At 43.9% G+C, this 16,036-nt stretch overlaps 1 protein-coding gene and 1 long non-coding RNA gene across 3 annotated transcripts in view; one reads left to right on the top strand and one right to left on the bottom strand.

The window, feature by feature from the left end:
* On the bottom strand, positions 1 to 7,093 carry LOC121496737. Its single transcript, XR_005989328.1, has 3 exons — positions 7,010 to 7,093; positions 5,430 to 5,483; positions 1 to 119 (listed from the first exon to the last, which is right to left on the bottom strand). It is a non-coding gene; the product is annotated as an uncharacterized LOC121496737 (long non-coding RNA).
* Positions 7,034 to 16,036, top strand: part of EXO1 (exonuclease 1) — a 31,197-nt gene continuing 22,194 nt past the window's right edge. Inside the window, exons 1-6 of one of the 2 annotated variants that reach the window (XM_041765300.1) lie at positions 7,034 to 7,345; positions 7,697 to 8,141; positions 9,284 to 9,457; positions 11,122 to 11,241; positions 14,120 to 14,243; positions 15,208 to 15,345. In XM_041765300.1, the coding sequence (XP_041621234.1) occupies positions 9,297 to 9,457; positions 11,122 to 11,241; positions 14,120 to 14,243; positions 15,208 to 15,345 (543 nt within the window). In that variant the 5' untranslated portion in view covers positions 7,034 to 7,345; positions 7,697 to 8,141; positions 9,284 to 9,296. The remainder of the gene's footprint in view (positions 7,346 to 7,696; positions 8,142 to 9,283; positions 9,458 to 11,121; positions 11,242 to 14,119; positions 14,244 to 15,207; positions 15,346 to 16,036) is intronic. The other variant, XM_041765290.1, reaches the window with a different exon arrangement.

Genomic DNA, 16,036 nt, shown 5'->3' with positions numbered 1-16,036 from the left:
TATCCATGTGGATAAACATCTATAGTGGCCATCTAAAGGTCGTGGGTCAAAGCATAAGTTCCAGATTTAAGCCATGGTGATGAGGAGATTCAGATCCCTTGGTAGTTCAGCTGTCTTATCTGTAACATAGGATCATAAATTTACCAACCTCATAATATTGTGATGAGTATTTAAACAAGATAAGCAGGTGAAACATACAACAAACTCGAAATACAAGAGGTGCTTCCTAAATGTTGTAATTTGGACTCTCATAGTAAGACTATTCTTTATATGAATTGATAGGAGGTAGATCATGCTTATTCCAAATTTCAATTCCAATTTCAAAAGAGAGCTTTGCCAAATATCTATGCTAGCTTCTCTAAAATGCTATGTTGGAGCCAGAGATATTAATTTTAGAATTGTCATTTTCTGTAAATGCACTACATAGTTTTTTGGAGATTTTTGCAAAGGAAAAAAGGGAGGCCGTTTAAAATATTTCTCCATAGTATGGAATGAAAACCAACATTATTCCTTCTGCATCCTATGTCCTAGATAGTTCAAATAATACTTGTGTTGATAACATTTTGATTGTTCAATTTGACTATAAAAGAGCTTTGTAAATAGATATATTATCCAAAGCTCAAAAAATGTCAGTGACCATTTTACACTCAGGCTAGTAGCTAATTATATTTACTCACTCATTTATTCAATCATTATTAATTGGGAGTCTACTATGTGTCAAGCTGTGTTCTAGAAAATTTAAAAAAAAAAATCTCTGCCCCTGTAGAGATTTCATTGTAGTAGGGTGAGAGATAATCAAATAGATAACTAAAATGCTTCTGTATGTCAAATTATAACAAGTAATGTGGAGAAAATAAACCAAGGAGAAAAAATTGAGTATCCCTGGGTGGGGATAAAAATTTAATTTTAATGTCGGTAGAGTGGTTAGAGAATACCTTGCTGAGAGGTGCCCTAACAGCAAAGGCCTGAGACAAGTGATGGAGTGAGCCATGTGAATATCTAGTGGAAGAGCATTCTAGGAAGAAAAAACAGCACATACAAAGGCCTGGAGGTCGGCATGTACCTGGAATGTTCAAGAAATAGCAAGGACGCTACTGTAGCTGAAACAGAGTAAGCAACTGAATCACTACGTTGTGTCAACTATACTCAGATGAAAAATGGATAGATAAACAAGAGCAATGGTAGTAACTGTTCAAGGAATGGTAAGGACACTAGTGTGGCTAAAATAGATAAGAGTAATAGGAACTGAAAGTCACATGCACATGAAGTCACAAGAATATTCACAGAAGCAGTAATAATAGCCCAAACCTGGAAACAACTCAGATATCTTCAGATATCTACCAATAACAGAATGAATGAATTGTATTTCCATAACTGAATCATACTTAAAAATGACAGAGAAAAAAAAAAAACTATAGGTTCCCTCAAAAATATAGATGTCTTACAATGTAAGGTAAAAGAGGCCAAATGCTAAAGAATAAAAACTGTGTTGTGTGCCTCTGGTTACATAAACTTTACAAATAAGGCAAAACTAAGACAGGCAGTTAGAAGACAGATTGTAGTAACCTTTGAGGAAGACAGAGATGTTTGTTACTGGAAAGGGGGAATGAGGTCTTTTGGGGGGTGGAGTGAGGGGTAACATGCTACCTTCATTTTGGGGATAATCGGCTTAGCATTTGTGCATCTTTCTCATAAGTTATTCCTCACTTAAAAAATACACAATAGTGAACGGAAGAATTTGAGAAAAACAATTCTTTTCTATCCCCCCAGACAATTCTGTCAAGACATTTTACCATAAGGGAAGCTGAGAAATGGGACAAAAGCCAAAGGAGTATTTTAAAGATGGGAGAAATGACTGTTTGGGAAACTCCACTTATTCACATTTGTCCTATCATTTACCAAATAGGTTTTCTTTACATTGACTCATTTTTAACTTTCATTTTTTAAAAAGCAAATTTCATAAGTATCACTTGCTCTAACAGAAATAACTAAAAATACAATGAAAACAAGTCATTCAATTAAAATAATTTTAAAAAACTAAATGTAAGTAAAAATCAGCCGAATTAAGCTTCAAAAACAAACACCTAAAAATAAGTTACTCAGAAAACTAGAGCTTTTAATGACCCATGAGAAAAGAAGAGTGCTGTTTTGTCGCAGGATTGCGGGGTTCTTGTTCCATAGGGTCAAAGAATGCATCTCAAGGACGCAAAAAGGTGAAGTTAAGTGAAAGTTTACTAAGTGAAGATGAGAACAGAAAGGAAAGAAAAAGCTCTCTAGAGTGAGAAGGGTCCCAAATGGGTTGCTACAGAGGGCGTCTAGTGGCAGTCTTATTGAGAACTGACTTGGAAGCTTGTGGCCTTGAGATTCTTGTGCTGTGTTGGTTTGTCCCCTTATCTCTTGTTCTGCTTTGTCTCAGAGTCTCTACCTGCCAGGAAGACTTTTGGAGCCTAGTGAGGGGAGTCAGGGGCCTCTATCTCTTTTGCTTCTCCCTTCATCCCTTCGCTGCTCACAGGACAGGAACCTGTGGGCAGAAAGAGCTTTACTGGGATTGTGAGAAGTGACTCATTGTATACTTTTTAATGGTGGGAGTTAGGGCTAGTGCAAGTCTCCAAGGAATCTGGAAGCAAGGCTTTCAGGACCTTGAGGGGGGGGGGCAGTTGCTGCCAAGATAAGGTTCTTTCTCAACATGAAGGCTGCCTTAGTTGATGACAGGATCCCTGGGTGGTGCAGCGGTTTGGCACCTGCCTTTGGCCCGGGGCACGATCCTGGAGACCTGGGATTGAGTCCCACGTCGGGCTCCCTGCATGGAGCCTGCTTCTGCCTGTGTCTCTGCCTCTCTGTCTCTCTCTGTGTGACTATCATGAATAAATAAATAAAATCTTAAAAAAAAAAAAAAAGAAGAAGGCTGCCTTAGTGGCTTCCACGCTCTGCACATTTCAGGGATCTATCAAGTGGGCTGCAAGCTGTAAGGAGATTTTTAATTTAAGCTACATTTCCTTTGCCTTTGTTTCCCGCATCAGTTCTAGGTCTATATAACAATCACACTATTGCTCATCATCTTTACCCTTACACTGTAAGCATCCTGCTTTTCACACATTCATGTTGTGTTCAACAGAGAAGTGAAGCGACAACACAGTCCCCACAACTTGATGACAAAGGATTTTGTACTGACTTTTCCAGTACTTTAGGTCATTCTCAGTTCTGTGTCTCCATGCCTTGGAGGGAAATTTGATGCTGAGCAAAAGCCTCCCGTGCTGCCAAGGAAAAGAACCCATTTTTACATTGTGTCTTGGAAAGTGCTGGTTTTTGTAGAAGTATGTGGAGTAGGGGGATGTGCTAGTCAGCTGTGGCTGGAGCACCCCCGCCTGAAACTAGACAAAGGTAGAGGGGCATCCCAGAGGGGCCATAAATGATCACTCTTGTTCCACATTTTAGAGAACACTGCTCCAGAGGTGTCTGGGTGGCTCAGTCAGTTAAGCATCTGCCTTCAGCTCAGGTCATGATCCCAGGGTCCTGGGATCAAGTTCCGCATAAGGCTCCCTGCTCAGTGGAAAGTCTGCTTCTCCCTCTCCCTCTACCTGCCACTCCCCTTGTTTGTGCTCTCTTTCTCTTGGTCTGTCAAATGAGTAAATAAAATCTTTAAAAAAGAAAAAAAAAAAAAACACTGCTCCCTAGTAACAGAGGTAGTATTTTCCAAATTAAAAATCAAAGTGCATGACCTTTCAACAAATTAAAAATCAGAGCTGCCCAGAAAATCTAGAATGTATAATGCTGTACCTAGGACATTCATCTATTAGTCTACATATTCTGACTGTTTTTATCAACGCCAGTGCTAAACACCAGGGATGTGAAAATTAGTTGACATGATCCCTGCCCCCAAGGTAAGGGTTCCAGATAAAAATCAAAATACCAAGTTAAATTTGAATTTCAGAAAAACATGGATTTTTTAGTGTATGTCCCAAATACTGTAGTAGACATACTAAAAATGTATCTTTTGCTTGTCTGAAATTCAAACTTAACTGAGTCTGTATTATTATTTGCTACATCTTGGGGCAAAGTCAATTAAAATAGAGAGCATGAGAAGTGCTAGGGCAAAGGAGTCATCACAGGGTGTTTGGGTACATGTCAGGGAAAACTTCAGAAAGCTGGCAGCATGCTACCAGTCTCCAGCTAAGAACACCGTATGGGCCGTACCACTTATGGCAGAACTTAATAATACACCATCATGATTTGCTCCTTAACTTTTTAATGAATACATGTTTTGTCTGCATAACTAGATCCAAGCTGCTTGAGGTCAGGGGCCATTTCTTCGTCTTGCCCATACCACCTAGTATGACAGGCACACCTAAAGCGTGTTACTGCATGAACTGACTCTAATGGTTTTATCCTCTCAAAAACTAAAAAGATTTTATTCAGTGAAACATAACTGGTGTTTTCTAAAAGTTTCAGGCTTCATATGTAGCCAAGAAACCAGTCTGACACTTGGGAATCAAATTAGCAGTAAAAGTAGAGGCAACCTCTATGTTCACTTCAGGATGGATTCAATGTAGCTGGGCATCTTTCTGATGTTTGGCTTCCTTCCTAAGACCTATTTTTGTGGCATATTTTTGGTTGGATCTGATATACTGAAGCCGTTACCGCAGCTGGGCAGTCCAATGACTGTAAGGACACCTTTCTACAAACACACTCCATTCACACTTAAGTTCCTCTTTGCCCTACTGTGGTTAGGAACTGTCCCTAGCCTTCCCCTTAAGTTGACTAGTTATTATCATTCCTGCTCATCCCTGGGCCGGAACGCAGTCTGTGGTCTGGTCTAACTAGAGTTCTTTACAAATTTTTTACCCCAGCATTTCTAAGGGAAGAGGACAGATACAAGGTCTAGAGCATCATGAAGACAGGAAGCCTCACCCCAGTGACCAGCAGAGTCCAATATGTCTTTAAGGTTTCTGCACCATAAGGCTCATTTTCATGATTATTTGATTACAAAGCCCACCCCACCCCGTTTAGGTCAAAGATGAACGAAGCTGGACACTAGGTAGAGCGGTAACGACAGTTTTCAACAGTAATTCGCTATCGCAGCGGGGAACAACAGTCCAGCTCTTTGATTTGCCCTGGGAGGTGAGGCAAGGGTATTTTTTTTTTTAAGACTTTATTTATGAGAGAGAGAGAGAGAGAGCCAGAGACACAGGCAGAGGGAGAAGCAGGCTCCATGCAGGGAGCCCGACGCGGGACTCGATTCCGGGACTCGATCCCGGGACTCCAGGATCACGCTCTGGGCCAAAGGCAGGCGCTAAACCGCTGAGCCACCCAGGGATCCCCCGGGGATGCTTGTTTTAAAGGGAGTATGAAGGAGCAAGAGGGACGAATGAGGGCTCAGCAGAGTCAGGGGGGTGCACGTGACAAAAATTGAGAACGGAGAGTTAGTGTACCTGGGAGACTGAACTGGCGCTGGTGGAAGTCAGGCTCCTGGCTTCCCATAGACACTGGGAGACACATGGACACCCTGCCTTCAGGTGTCCTGCCATCAGATGCCCTGCCATTGGACGCCTAGGCATCGAACTTTTTGCCATTGGATGCCCAGCCATAGGACATCCTGCCATCAGACGCCCCCACTATCGGACCCCTGCCATCGGACCCCTGCCATCAGACCCCCTGCCATCAGTCACCCTGCCATCAGTCACCCTGCCATTGAACCCCTGCCATCGGACCTCCTGCCATCGGACCCCTGCCATCAGACCCCTGCCATCGGACCCCCTGCCATCGGACCTCCTGCCATCGGACCTCCTGCCATCGGACCCCCTGCCATCAGACCCCTGCCATCGGACCTCCTGCCATCGGACCCCCTGCCATCGGACGCCCTGCCATCGGACCCCCTGCCATCGGACCTCCTGCCATCAGACCCCTGCCATCGGACCTCCTGCATCGGACCCCCTGCCACCGGACCCCCTGCCATCGGACCCCTGCCATCGGACCCCCTGCCATCGGACCCCCTGCCATCGGACCCCTGCCATCGGACTCCCTGCCATCGGACCCCTGCCATCGGACCCCTGCCATCGGACCCCTGCCATCGGACCCCCTGCCATCGGACCCCCTGCCATCGGACCCCTGCCATCGGACTCCCTGCCATCGGACCCCTGCCATCGGACTCCCTGCCATCGGACCCCCTGCCATCAGACCCCTGCCATCAGACCCCTGCCATCGGACCTCCTGCCATCGGACCTCCTGCCATCGGACCCCTGCCATCGGACGCCTGCCATCGGACCTCCTGCCATCGGACCCCTGCCATCGGACGCCTGCCATCGGACGCCTGCCATCGGACCTCCTGCCATCAGACCTCCTGCCATCGGACCCCTGCCATCGGACGCCTGCCATCGGACCTCCTGCCATCAGACCCCTGCCACCGGACCCCCTGCCATCGGACCCCCTGCCATCGGACCCCTGCCATCGGACTCCCTGCCATCGGACCCCCTGCCATCGGACCCCTGCCATCGGACCCCTGCCATTGGACCCCTGCCATCGGACCCCCTGCCATCGGACAGTGGCTGGAACACACCGGAAATTGTCGCAGCCCTGCGGTTGCTCAGGCGGCACTTTAAAGGGGATGTGCCTTGAGCTGTGAGAAACTGCGTTAGTCTTGCTCAAGCGTTTATAAGCCAAGTATGAGGCCCCCACGGCCCTGGGGGTGAATGCGGTCCCGGAGCGACTGTCCCTTCCCAGTGCAATTACCAACCGCTCCTCTCTCCCCGCCCTAGGGCTACAGGACGGGTCCTAAGGGTATAAAACTCGACGCCTCTTCTATTTCCCTGGAGCCCGCCGCGAGGAAGAGCCTTGGGGTCAACTGCCCCTCGCAGTGACTAAGGGACGAACTTGCAGCATCGATCTTTCAGGTGTTAAAAACCCCACGCAAACACGCGAGGGCGCTCCTAGAGCCGCCGCAGCCCCGACCTGAGGCCGCGATCGGCGGGGAACTACAACTCCCAGCAGCCCCCGCGGGAGCGAAACTACCGACTTCTGGGAACCGTTTCCTGTGGGCCAGCCGCTCCAGGTCCGCCCGCGCCTTCGGAAGGCCGCACAGTATGCTGGCAGGTCCGGAAGGCCAGGCCCCCCACCCCGCCCCGCCCGCCCGCCAGAAGGGCTCGCAGGCCGCGGCAGCCGGGGGTCCCGCGAGGAGCGGCGCCCAGGTCCGGAAGCGGAGGCCGCGAGCCGCCGAGCCGGCGTCGCCGAGGAGCGCTCTGGCGTCACTTCCGCTGGGGCGGGACCTCAGGCGCTCCCGCGCAAATTAAAAAGTCCTCGGAGCGCGCATCTCCCCGGCTCCCGGTGTTCTGCCTCGGGTGCTCCGGCCCAGGTGAGTTGGGGGCGTCGGGGGCAGGTTTCGGAGCTTTCCCCCGGCCGCCTGCTCTGGGGCGGATGGGGAGAGCCCTTCCCGGGGAGGGAGCGGAGCGGGCTGTGTGTGGGCCCAGGGTGGCGTCCTCTCGGGACTCGGGTCGTCCGGCACCGGGAGGAGGGTGTCCGCCGCGTCTTTGAGCCGCGCGGCCGCAGGGTCCCGAGTGCTGATCGCCCAGCAGGCCGGGCTGGGCTGCCCTGAGTGCAGGGGCGGGGGTCGCCGGTGCGCGGGCTCCCGCCCAGGCTAGCAGCCCGGTTTTCACAGCAGCCCCCCGAGTCTTGAAGGACAGTGAATTTTCTTCTTGATGCGCAGGCGGAAAAAAAGCGTGTCTCCTGGAACGGGCTTGCGGAGCACCCGTGCACAGCCGGGACAGGAGCGGAGCGGTGAGGCCGCGGGTGTGCTTGCAGCTCCCGTGCGGCCGGTGGGCGCACTGAGACGATGCCCGCCCAGCGCTGGCGCCGGCCCATTCATTCTGCGCTGAAGAGGAGACGTCTATGCGGGCGCGTTTACTTAGCTTAGAAGAGACACACGCGTTTCCTAAATGTGTGCTACATCGGTTTCCCTCAAAGGGGGAGAAAACTCTTTTTAGAGGCGTTGGAGGAGAGGTAGGAGGCTGATTGCTATTCCCAAACCGTGGCTCGGGTCACGCGGGCATCCAAATTACCTGCCGTATTTAAGAATCAGAATCCTCCACCGGGCTCCACAACTGGCGACTGCACCGCTGACCCAGAGCTCAGAGCTTTGATACCGTATCAAGGTGAGGCTGACTTCTGACCTGTTCTTTCTTCCGTGCCCCCCAAACTTAACGTCTGCTGGAAGAGGTTTATATCATGAAAGGCCCAACAGCTGTTGGGCCCCATTGCTTTTCCCTTTTATCTTGAGGAGTGGGGGTAAGTGCTACAGCTGACCCTTGAACAACTGGAATCAGAACTGCGAGAGTTCACTGTTTGGTGGATTTTTTTTTTTTTCCCATCAATGCAGTACAGTACTGTAAATGTATTTTCCTTGTGGTTTTCTTAATAAAGTTTTCTTCTCTCTAGCTTACTTTGAGAATACAGTATATAAAACATATACAAAATATGTCTTAACTGAATTTATGTAATTGGTAAGTCTTCTGCTCAGCAGTAGGCTATTAGTAGTTAAAAGTTTTGGGAGAGTCAAAAATATGTGGATTTTCGACTGGGTGGGGGTGAGAACAAATACACCCCCCCCCCCTTGTTCAAGAGTCAATTGTAGTTGCTTCAGAAAGGTCTGAGCCAGCTTCAGAATTTCTGTATAGAAGGAACTTAGGGACTTCTTCCTAGATGGAAGGGGGTAGATCTAACAATGCCTTTTTGGAGAGCTAGACATTCATGTTCCTTTAGCACTTCCTGTGTGCATAGTAGTGTGTTAACGGCTTGGAACACACATTATGGTTCCAGGTGGGAAAGCACTTTGGAAAGAATAAACGTTAAGGAATTGTCAAGTGGCAGAATTAGTGATTAGCATAAATATTCCAGACTGGGAATTCTTGGCAAGGAGGAGCCCGGTTAAAGTAGTAAAGAGCAGGGGGGATCCCTGGGTGGCGCAGCGGTTCGGCGCCTGCCTTTGGCCCAGGGCGCGATCCTGGAGACCCGGGATCGAATCCCACATCGGGCTCCCGGTGCATGGAGCCTGCTTCTCCCTCTGCCTGTGTCTCTGCCTCATTCTCTCTCTCTGTGACTATCATAAATAAATAATAAAAAAAAAATTAAAAAAAAAAAATAAAAAAAATAAAGAGCAGGGATTCTCAAATATCTAAGCAATAACAGTTGCTATACCCATTTCCAAGCTCTGTTTCTTACTTTTCTAAACCTTTTGGGTAAATATATTTTGTTCCTAAATATTGCTGTTTTTCCTTTCTCCTCTCACATCACATAGTTAACTTGGCAGTATGGGAATACATGGATTACTGCAATTTATCAAAGAAGCTTCTGAGCCCATCCACGTGCGGAAGTATAAAGGACAGGTAGTAGCTGTGGATACATATTGCTGGCTTCACAAAGGAGCTATTGCTTGTGCTGAAAAACTAGCCAGAGGTGAACCTACTGACAAGTAAGTTTGGACCTTGTATTAATTCTTTGCCAACTGAGAATCAGACTTGTATTGCCTTTTTTTTCCAGAAAGGGATCATTTTCATTCAATGCCAGGTTTACCAAGAAGTGAGACTGAGAACACTGCCAAATCAGGAAAAGACTTCATTCTGTGATATAGTATCAAGGCACCAGGAGACAAAAACCAAAGACTGCGTCCTTTATTCTTTACCTAAAAAACTTTTTAACTGCGTTCTGAAAATCCATTTTAGACTCCCACGTTCTTGGGTACAGACAACACACTGCTGAGCCCTGTTTGCGGAACAAAGCAGTTGCTTCAAAGGGACAAGGTGTTCTGACTACTGTTTACTTTACTTGGGGCCCAGAGTGGTGGGCCTTGCTGATATCCAGTCATAACTGCATCCTCATTGGAGATGTGTTCAATGGACTAATATCTTCTCTATTTTTTACATGGAAACATTACATTACAAAAAGAAACAAGTATAATTTCAGAACGGAGATTTTCCAGAGTGACTTCATCGCCATTATTGAATTTTCTTTTTTGCAATATGGAATTTATGTCCTAGAGGGAAGACACCTGGATCTTGATATGACTCAGTTAATCACAATGAACAATGGGTAAAATGTGTTAATGCTGTTTGTTTCCTGGAAGAAAGGGGGAGAGTATTTAATGGTGAAAGTTTTGGGCTTTCAGGCTTATGAAGTTAATGTGATCAAAAGTGACCTCGAATATAGTATGTGTGGGATCTGAAGGAACTGGGACACTGCTACCACTCCATCTGCTGGGATTTTTTTTTGAAGGCCATTTCTTTCCTGCCACTGAATTTGAAGAGCTGTAATTGTAGTTGAAGACTATAAGTTTTTCATTCTATCTTTAATGTTTCTTTGATTAGTTCTTCACAGGGGAAGAACTTTCTCTAGTTTTTGTAATTCTTGAGGATTCTGAGATTTTCGACTAATTGGAAGAATCGTCCAAAATACAGAAAATAGGGCAGTCCCGGTGGCTCAGCGGTTTAGCGCCGCCTTCAGCCCAGGGCATGATCCTCAAGACCTGGGCATGATCGAGTCCCACGTTGAGCTCCCTCCATGGGGCCTGCTTCTCCCTCTGCCTCTCTCTGTGTCTCTCATGAATAAATAAATAAAATCTTTAAAAATAATACAGAAAATATCCTTTATTAGAGATGTCAGTGATGAACTCCACAGACCTGCTATGTAGTAATTTATTGAACTAAAAAGTTTCAGAACTTTCAAAGACATATTATGGACTTGAATTTTTTTTTCCCTCACAGCAACTAAAAAATCACATTTGATAGAGTTTATTTTTCTTTTCTTATCCACCTTTGAGTGGGGTTATTAATCAAAAAAGGTCAGAAAATTTGGAAAAGTGTTATGATAAGCCTTTATGGCCATTGTAAGGCTCAAGATCTAATATGCTGACCTGAAAAGATTTGTGCTTCAGGTGTCTGATGTTTGTGTTCTGTCAGGTTAAAAAATATGTGAATTTGCTGTAAGATCTATTATGATTTTATATTTGCTTTCTCCTATTTTTTACATGGTAAAAACCTTCTCTTTTCATAATCTGTCTTACCTAGTTTTAAAAAAGAGTGAGAGTTATTACCTTACAAGATGCCACACACCTTAATGCATGTTTCTGTATTTTCATAGGTATGTAGGATTTTGTATGAAATTTGTAAATATGTTACTCTCTCATGGGATCAAGCCTGTTCTCATTTTTGATGGCTGTACTTTACCTTCTAAGAAGGAAGTGGAAAAGTCTAGAAGAGAGTAAGTTGATTCTCTATTCACTCTAATTTAATTGCATTAAGATCTGATATTATAGTCTGTATACGAATTTTCTTAAATTTTAATTTGTTGAGGCTTGCTTTATAGCCTAGTATTGACCAAGTTTCTTTAAATGTTCCATGTGTGCTAGAAAGGAATGTGTATTCTCCAACTATTAAGAGGAAGATTGTAAATCTGTCCGGTAAGTTATTATGGTGCTCAAATCTGTATCTTTACTGTTTTGTTTTCCATCTGTTTTTTTATTTGTGTCTATTTAATTCATAAGTTATGGAGAAAAGTATGATGTTGGATTTGTCATTTACTTTATAGTTCTGTCCACTTTTTGTTTTATTTTGAAGTGGTTTTATTGGTTACATTCAAGTTTAGAATTGATTACATTTTTGTGGTTAAACTGAAACAATATATAATGACTCTTTTAGCCTCTAGTTAGGCTTTTTTCCCCCTAAAGTCTGTGCTGATGTTAGCATACCCACGACTTTTTTCTGTTTGTTGTTCACCTTTAGCTTTACTACATCATTGATTTTTTTAAGTTTGCCTCTCATAACACATTGCCATGTGTGGTGGTGTTTGTTTGTTTTTTAAGATTTATTTATTTGAGAGAGATATAACACGTGTGTGAGTGGGGGAAGGGCAGAGAGAGAGAGAATCTAGAGTAGACTCCCTGCTAAGTGGGGAGCCTCAATCTAACCGACTGAGCCACCCAGGTACCCTATGTTTTGTTTATTTTTATCCATTCTGTCAATCTTTGCTACTTTTTAAAAATCTTTTAAATAGAGTTTATTCCTTTTACATTGACCATTAATTACTAATGTATTTTAATACATTATTTCTCTTACTTGGTATTTTACATTTGTCCTCTCTCTGTTCTTTGTTTTTTATTGTAACTTCTACCTTGCTTGACTTCTGAATCATTTCTTTTTCCACCCTTATTGTATTGTCTCTTGTTTCTAGTTGAAAAATGATGCATTCTCTCCTCTTTTAATAGGTATCCTAGAAATTTTATTCATATTTAACAGATTCTAGTCATTTTTTTAACAACAGACCTTAGAAAGAATTTCTGTATTTTAATAAAGCAGCTATCCCACCTCAGTTATCTGTTCTTTTTTTTTTTTTTCCTCCTGTGTTTGTTTTTAGGCCTAGGAGTCCTTGTTTCTATGTAGGAAAGACCACTGGGCTTAGTTGTCAAAGGTAGTGTGAGTCACTACCTTTCATAGAAATAAGTCTCACTGAGGGAGCATTCTCTTAGGGACTGCTTTCCTAGTTTTGCTCTCTCTGGGTCTAGAATCAGCTTAAGAGTTTTACAGATCTAGGTTTCTCAACCTAGTTGACTTGGGGGGCTCTGATTCTTCTTTTTTTTTCTTTATTCTTTTTTTAAAGTCCAGTGTAGTTAACATACAATGTTATATCAGTTTCAGGTTGGAGGGCTCTGATTCCTGATTCTTAAAGCCAGAACTTTGTAAAGTTTATTTACAGAGGAGTAACTGAAACTGTCTGAGTCCACATTCTATTATAAATCATGTACAGTTTACTAAGTATGCTCTTAATGAAAAATGAATAGGTTCTAGGTCAGTTCTAAAAGGATGGGTGGGGATCCCTGGGTGGCGCAGCGGTTTGGCGCCTGCCTTTGGCCCAGGGCGCGATCCTGGAGACCCGGGATTGAATCCCACATCGGGCTTCCGGTGCGTGGAGCCTGCTTCTCCCTCTGCCTGTGTCTCTGCCTCTCTCTCTCTCTGTGTGACTATCATAAATAAATAAAAATTAAAAAAAAAAAATAAAAGGATGGGTGACAGCCCCAAGGTGGTGTGGTTAAGGGATGCATCCAAACCACATTCCACCTGAGTGCCCCGCACCATGTTATTAATTCTAATTGTAGATACTTAGTAATTTTCTCTTGTTAAACTAAAAAATGGCTTTAAAAAAATTACAGCTGTCTGTCTCTGACCTGTGAACTCTTTTTGTCCTTGTAGGATCACCTTTCTGTAGCAGTGGGAGAGGCACTTAAAATCCTTTTCTATAAGTCTCATCTGTGGAACCCAGTTTAAAAGTGGAACTAGGGAATTTGTGTATATGTGCACATTTACTTAAAGCTAAAACCTCATGAGTTCTGACTGATTCTTCCAGTTCAGACTACAGGCTTTCTACTTCTGTAATGCATTTTTATCTCCGTTCTTCCATACCGAGGATCCTTGCTTTCAAGGAGATAGAGGTGATGAAGTTGCAGCATCTCATAATTGCTCATTTGTTTTATCCCAAAATAAGTGTAGTTATTTTATTACACTCAACAGTAGATTCAGAATAAAATACTTATAGTACCACTTCCAATATGATTATTGAAAACAGTTAAAATTTCTTCTTTTGCATGTGCTCTTTTCCCATTTTAAAAATGTTACTTCTATATTCTTAGAATGTGTACTCTCACTGTCTCCCTGTTTAACCGTATTTAGTATTGATTCTACAAATTACCATGTTTGCTTGTTATAGACAGTTGTTATGCAGATGCTATTTTGGTTTTTCTGAATTTTTTTTTCTAGTAGATCCCACAGAAAAGCTCACAGAAACAGTATTTCTCAAGTCCTTTGTCGATAAAGGTGCACTTTTGTGTTTGAAAGTTAGTATTGATGGTATGAAAGCTTTGATTCACATTTTCTTGGGTGTTACTTCATTTTCTTTTGACCTACAGCATTGCTGTGGAAGTCTGAGGATACACACTTGTGTGTGCATCTGTTACCTAGAAGCCCAAGAGATTTGGGATCATGTTCTCAGGCACCTGGTAAACACTTCAGAGGAGTCAAACTTTTTCTCCTAGGAAAATTTCAGTTTCTTGAGTCAGACTCTTGATTTTTCTTTTTTCCCCTTGCAGAAGACGACAGGCCAATCTTCTGAAGGGAAAACAGCTTCTTCGTGAGGGCAAAGTCTCAGAAGCCAGAGAATGTTTTAGCCGTTCTATTAATATCACACATGCGATGGCCCACAAAGTCATCAAAGTAAGCCAAAGAAGAAATGAAGCCAACATAAAAAGTGGCTAAGTCCATCAAAGCTCATTAGGAGTCATTTGTTGATGGGAGAGCAAGAAAGTGAAGGGAGGGAAATGATTCCAGGCCTAACATTGAGGAGGGGGCAGGGCTCAGGAAGGAAGGGAGCAGTACCCTTCAACAGAGGAGAGGAGTCCAAAACTCTCCAAGCGGGAAATCTGAGGAGAGTAAGGACTAGGGGATGCTTTCCCTTTCTCATTAAGGGACTATTTGAGCTCTGTGGACACATTGCTCCATAGAGATGGAAGGATGATTCCTAGAGGGCCAATTTCACCCCACTGCCGTGTGGTCTTCAACACTTACCACCTCCACTCTCGTAGGCTGTGGGATTGGTCAGACCAGCCTCACCTCAGGAGCTCGCAGACCCTAGTCTCCTCAGCCTGCTTCTGCATGGAAGCTTCATATTACCATAGATATTCCGAGGCCGGCAATCCCAGCCCTTGCTTCCCCTTCCTCAGCCCTCTGTTCAGACTGCTTGGTAAACGTGGGAAAATAAATATAGTGTTTAAGTTCTGTAGTTTTATCAAAACAGTGTCAGATACTTTTGTCGTCTGAAAAGAAAACATGTTATTTTTATGGGGAAGATATATTCAGAGCCCCAAATTAATGTCTTCTATGCTTTTGGAGCATAGCCATTCTTAAGATGCAAGCTTTCTACAATTTGAAATAATTACGTTTTCTGGCTTGTAGTTGTTTTTCTCCCTCTGAAGGTGCAGCAGTATTTTCTCCTATAAGTTGATTTTTGAAAAGAGAAATCTTTGTGGCTATATGATTAGTTCAGATTACGTAGGACTCAGAGTTGAAAAATTTGCTCCAAAGGAAATGATTTCAGAAAATAACAGCAGCGTGCACATGTTGAGGCTGGTAATAAGATCTACACTCTGTGTTGGAGATTGACCATGACCTTCTCTGGCAGGCTGCTCGGTCCCAGGGAGTAGATTGTCTCGTGGCTCCATACGAAGCAGACGCACAGTTGGCCTATCTTAACAAAGCTGGTATTGTACAAGCTATAATTACAGAGGACTCTGACCTCCTCGCTTTTGGCTGTAAAAAGGTACTTAACTACAACTACTACATGCTGCTTTTCTGTGCAGTTAGCAGTGGTGTAAAGCAAGGAGCTAAGATTTTTCCTCTCCAGGAATCATTATTTTATTTAATCCTGCAGTTAATACCTGCTTGCAATGCTAATAATTATTTAAAATGGAAAGAAGGGCTTTGCTGCTTGACAATTCTGAATACTTTTTCAGATTAAGCCCTTAAGGTTAGAAGGTTTTATTGTTTTATCCAAATCCTTCAGTAGAGCATGCACTTACTGTTCTTGTTATTAGTATTACTTAATATGCTTTATTTTTCAATTAAGTGATGTAAATAACTTATCTCATGGAATGCTTTGTAGTTATTTAGAATTATGTATAAAACTGTTCAATGGAAATTTTATCATGATATTGTAAGGGGGAATTAAGATACAAAACTACAAGATCTCATTTTTGTTACTGCCAATGTTTATTTATTTTTTTTAATATTTTATTTATTTATTCATAGTGACACAGCTAGAGAGAGAGAGGCAGAAACACAGGCAGAGGGAGAAGCAGGCACCATGCAGGGAGCCCGATGTGGGACTTGATCCCGGGTCTCCAGGATCACGCCGTGGGCTGAAGGCGGCGCTAAACCGCTAAGCCACCGGGGCTGCCCCTGCCAATGTTTATATCTGTATATTTCGTAGACGACTAGGAGGATCTGTCAAA

This window comes from Vulpes lagopus, chromosome 1 (assembly GCF_018345385.1).
Source record: "Vulpes lagopus strain Blue_001 chromosome 1, ASM1834538v1, whole genome shotgun sequence".
NCBI lineage: Eukaryota > Metazoa > Chordata > Mammalia > Carnivora > Canidae > Vulpes > Vulpes lagopus.
This window is presented reverse-complemented; position numbering and strand designations above follow the sequence as displayed.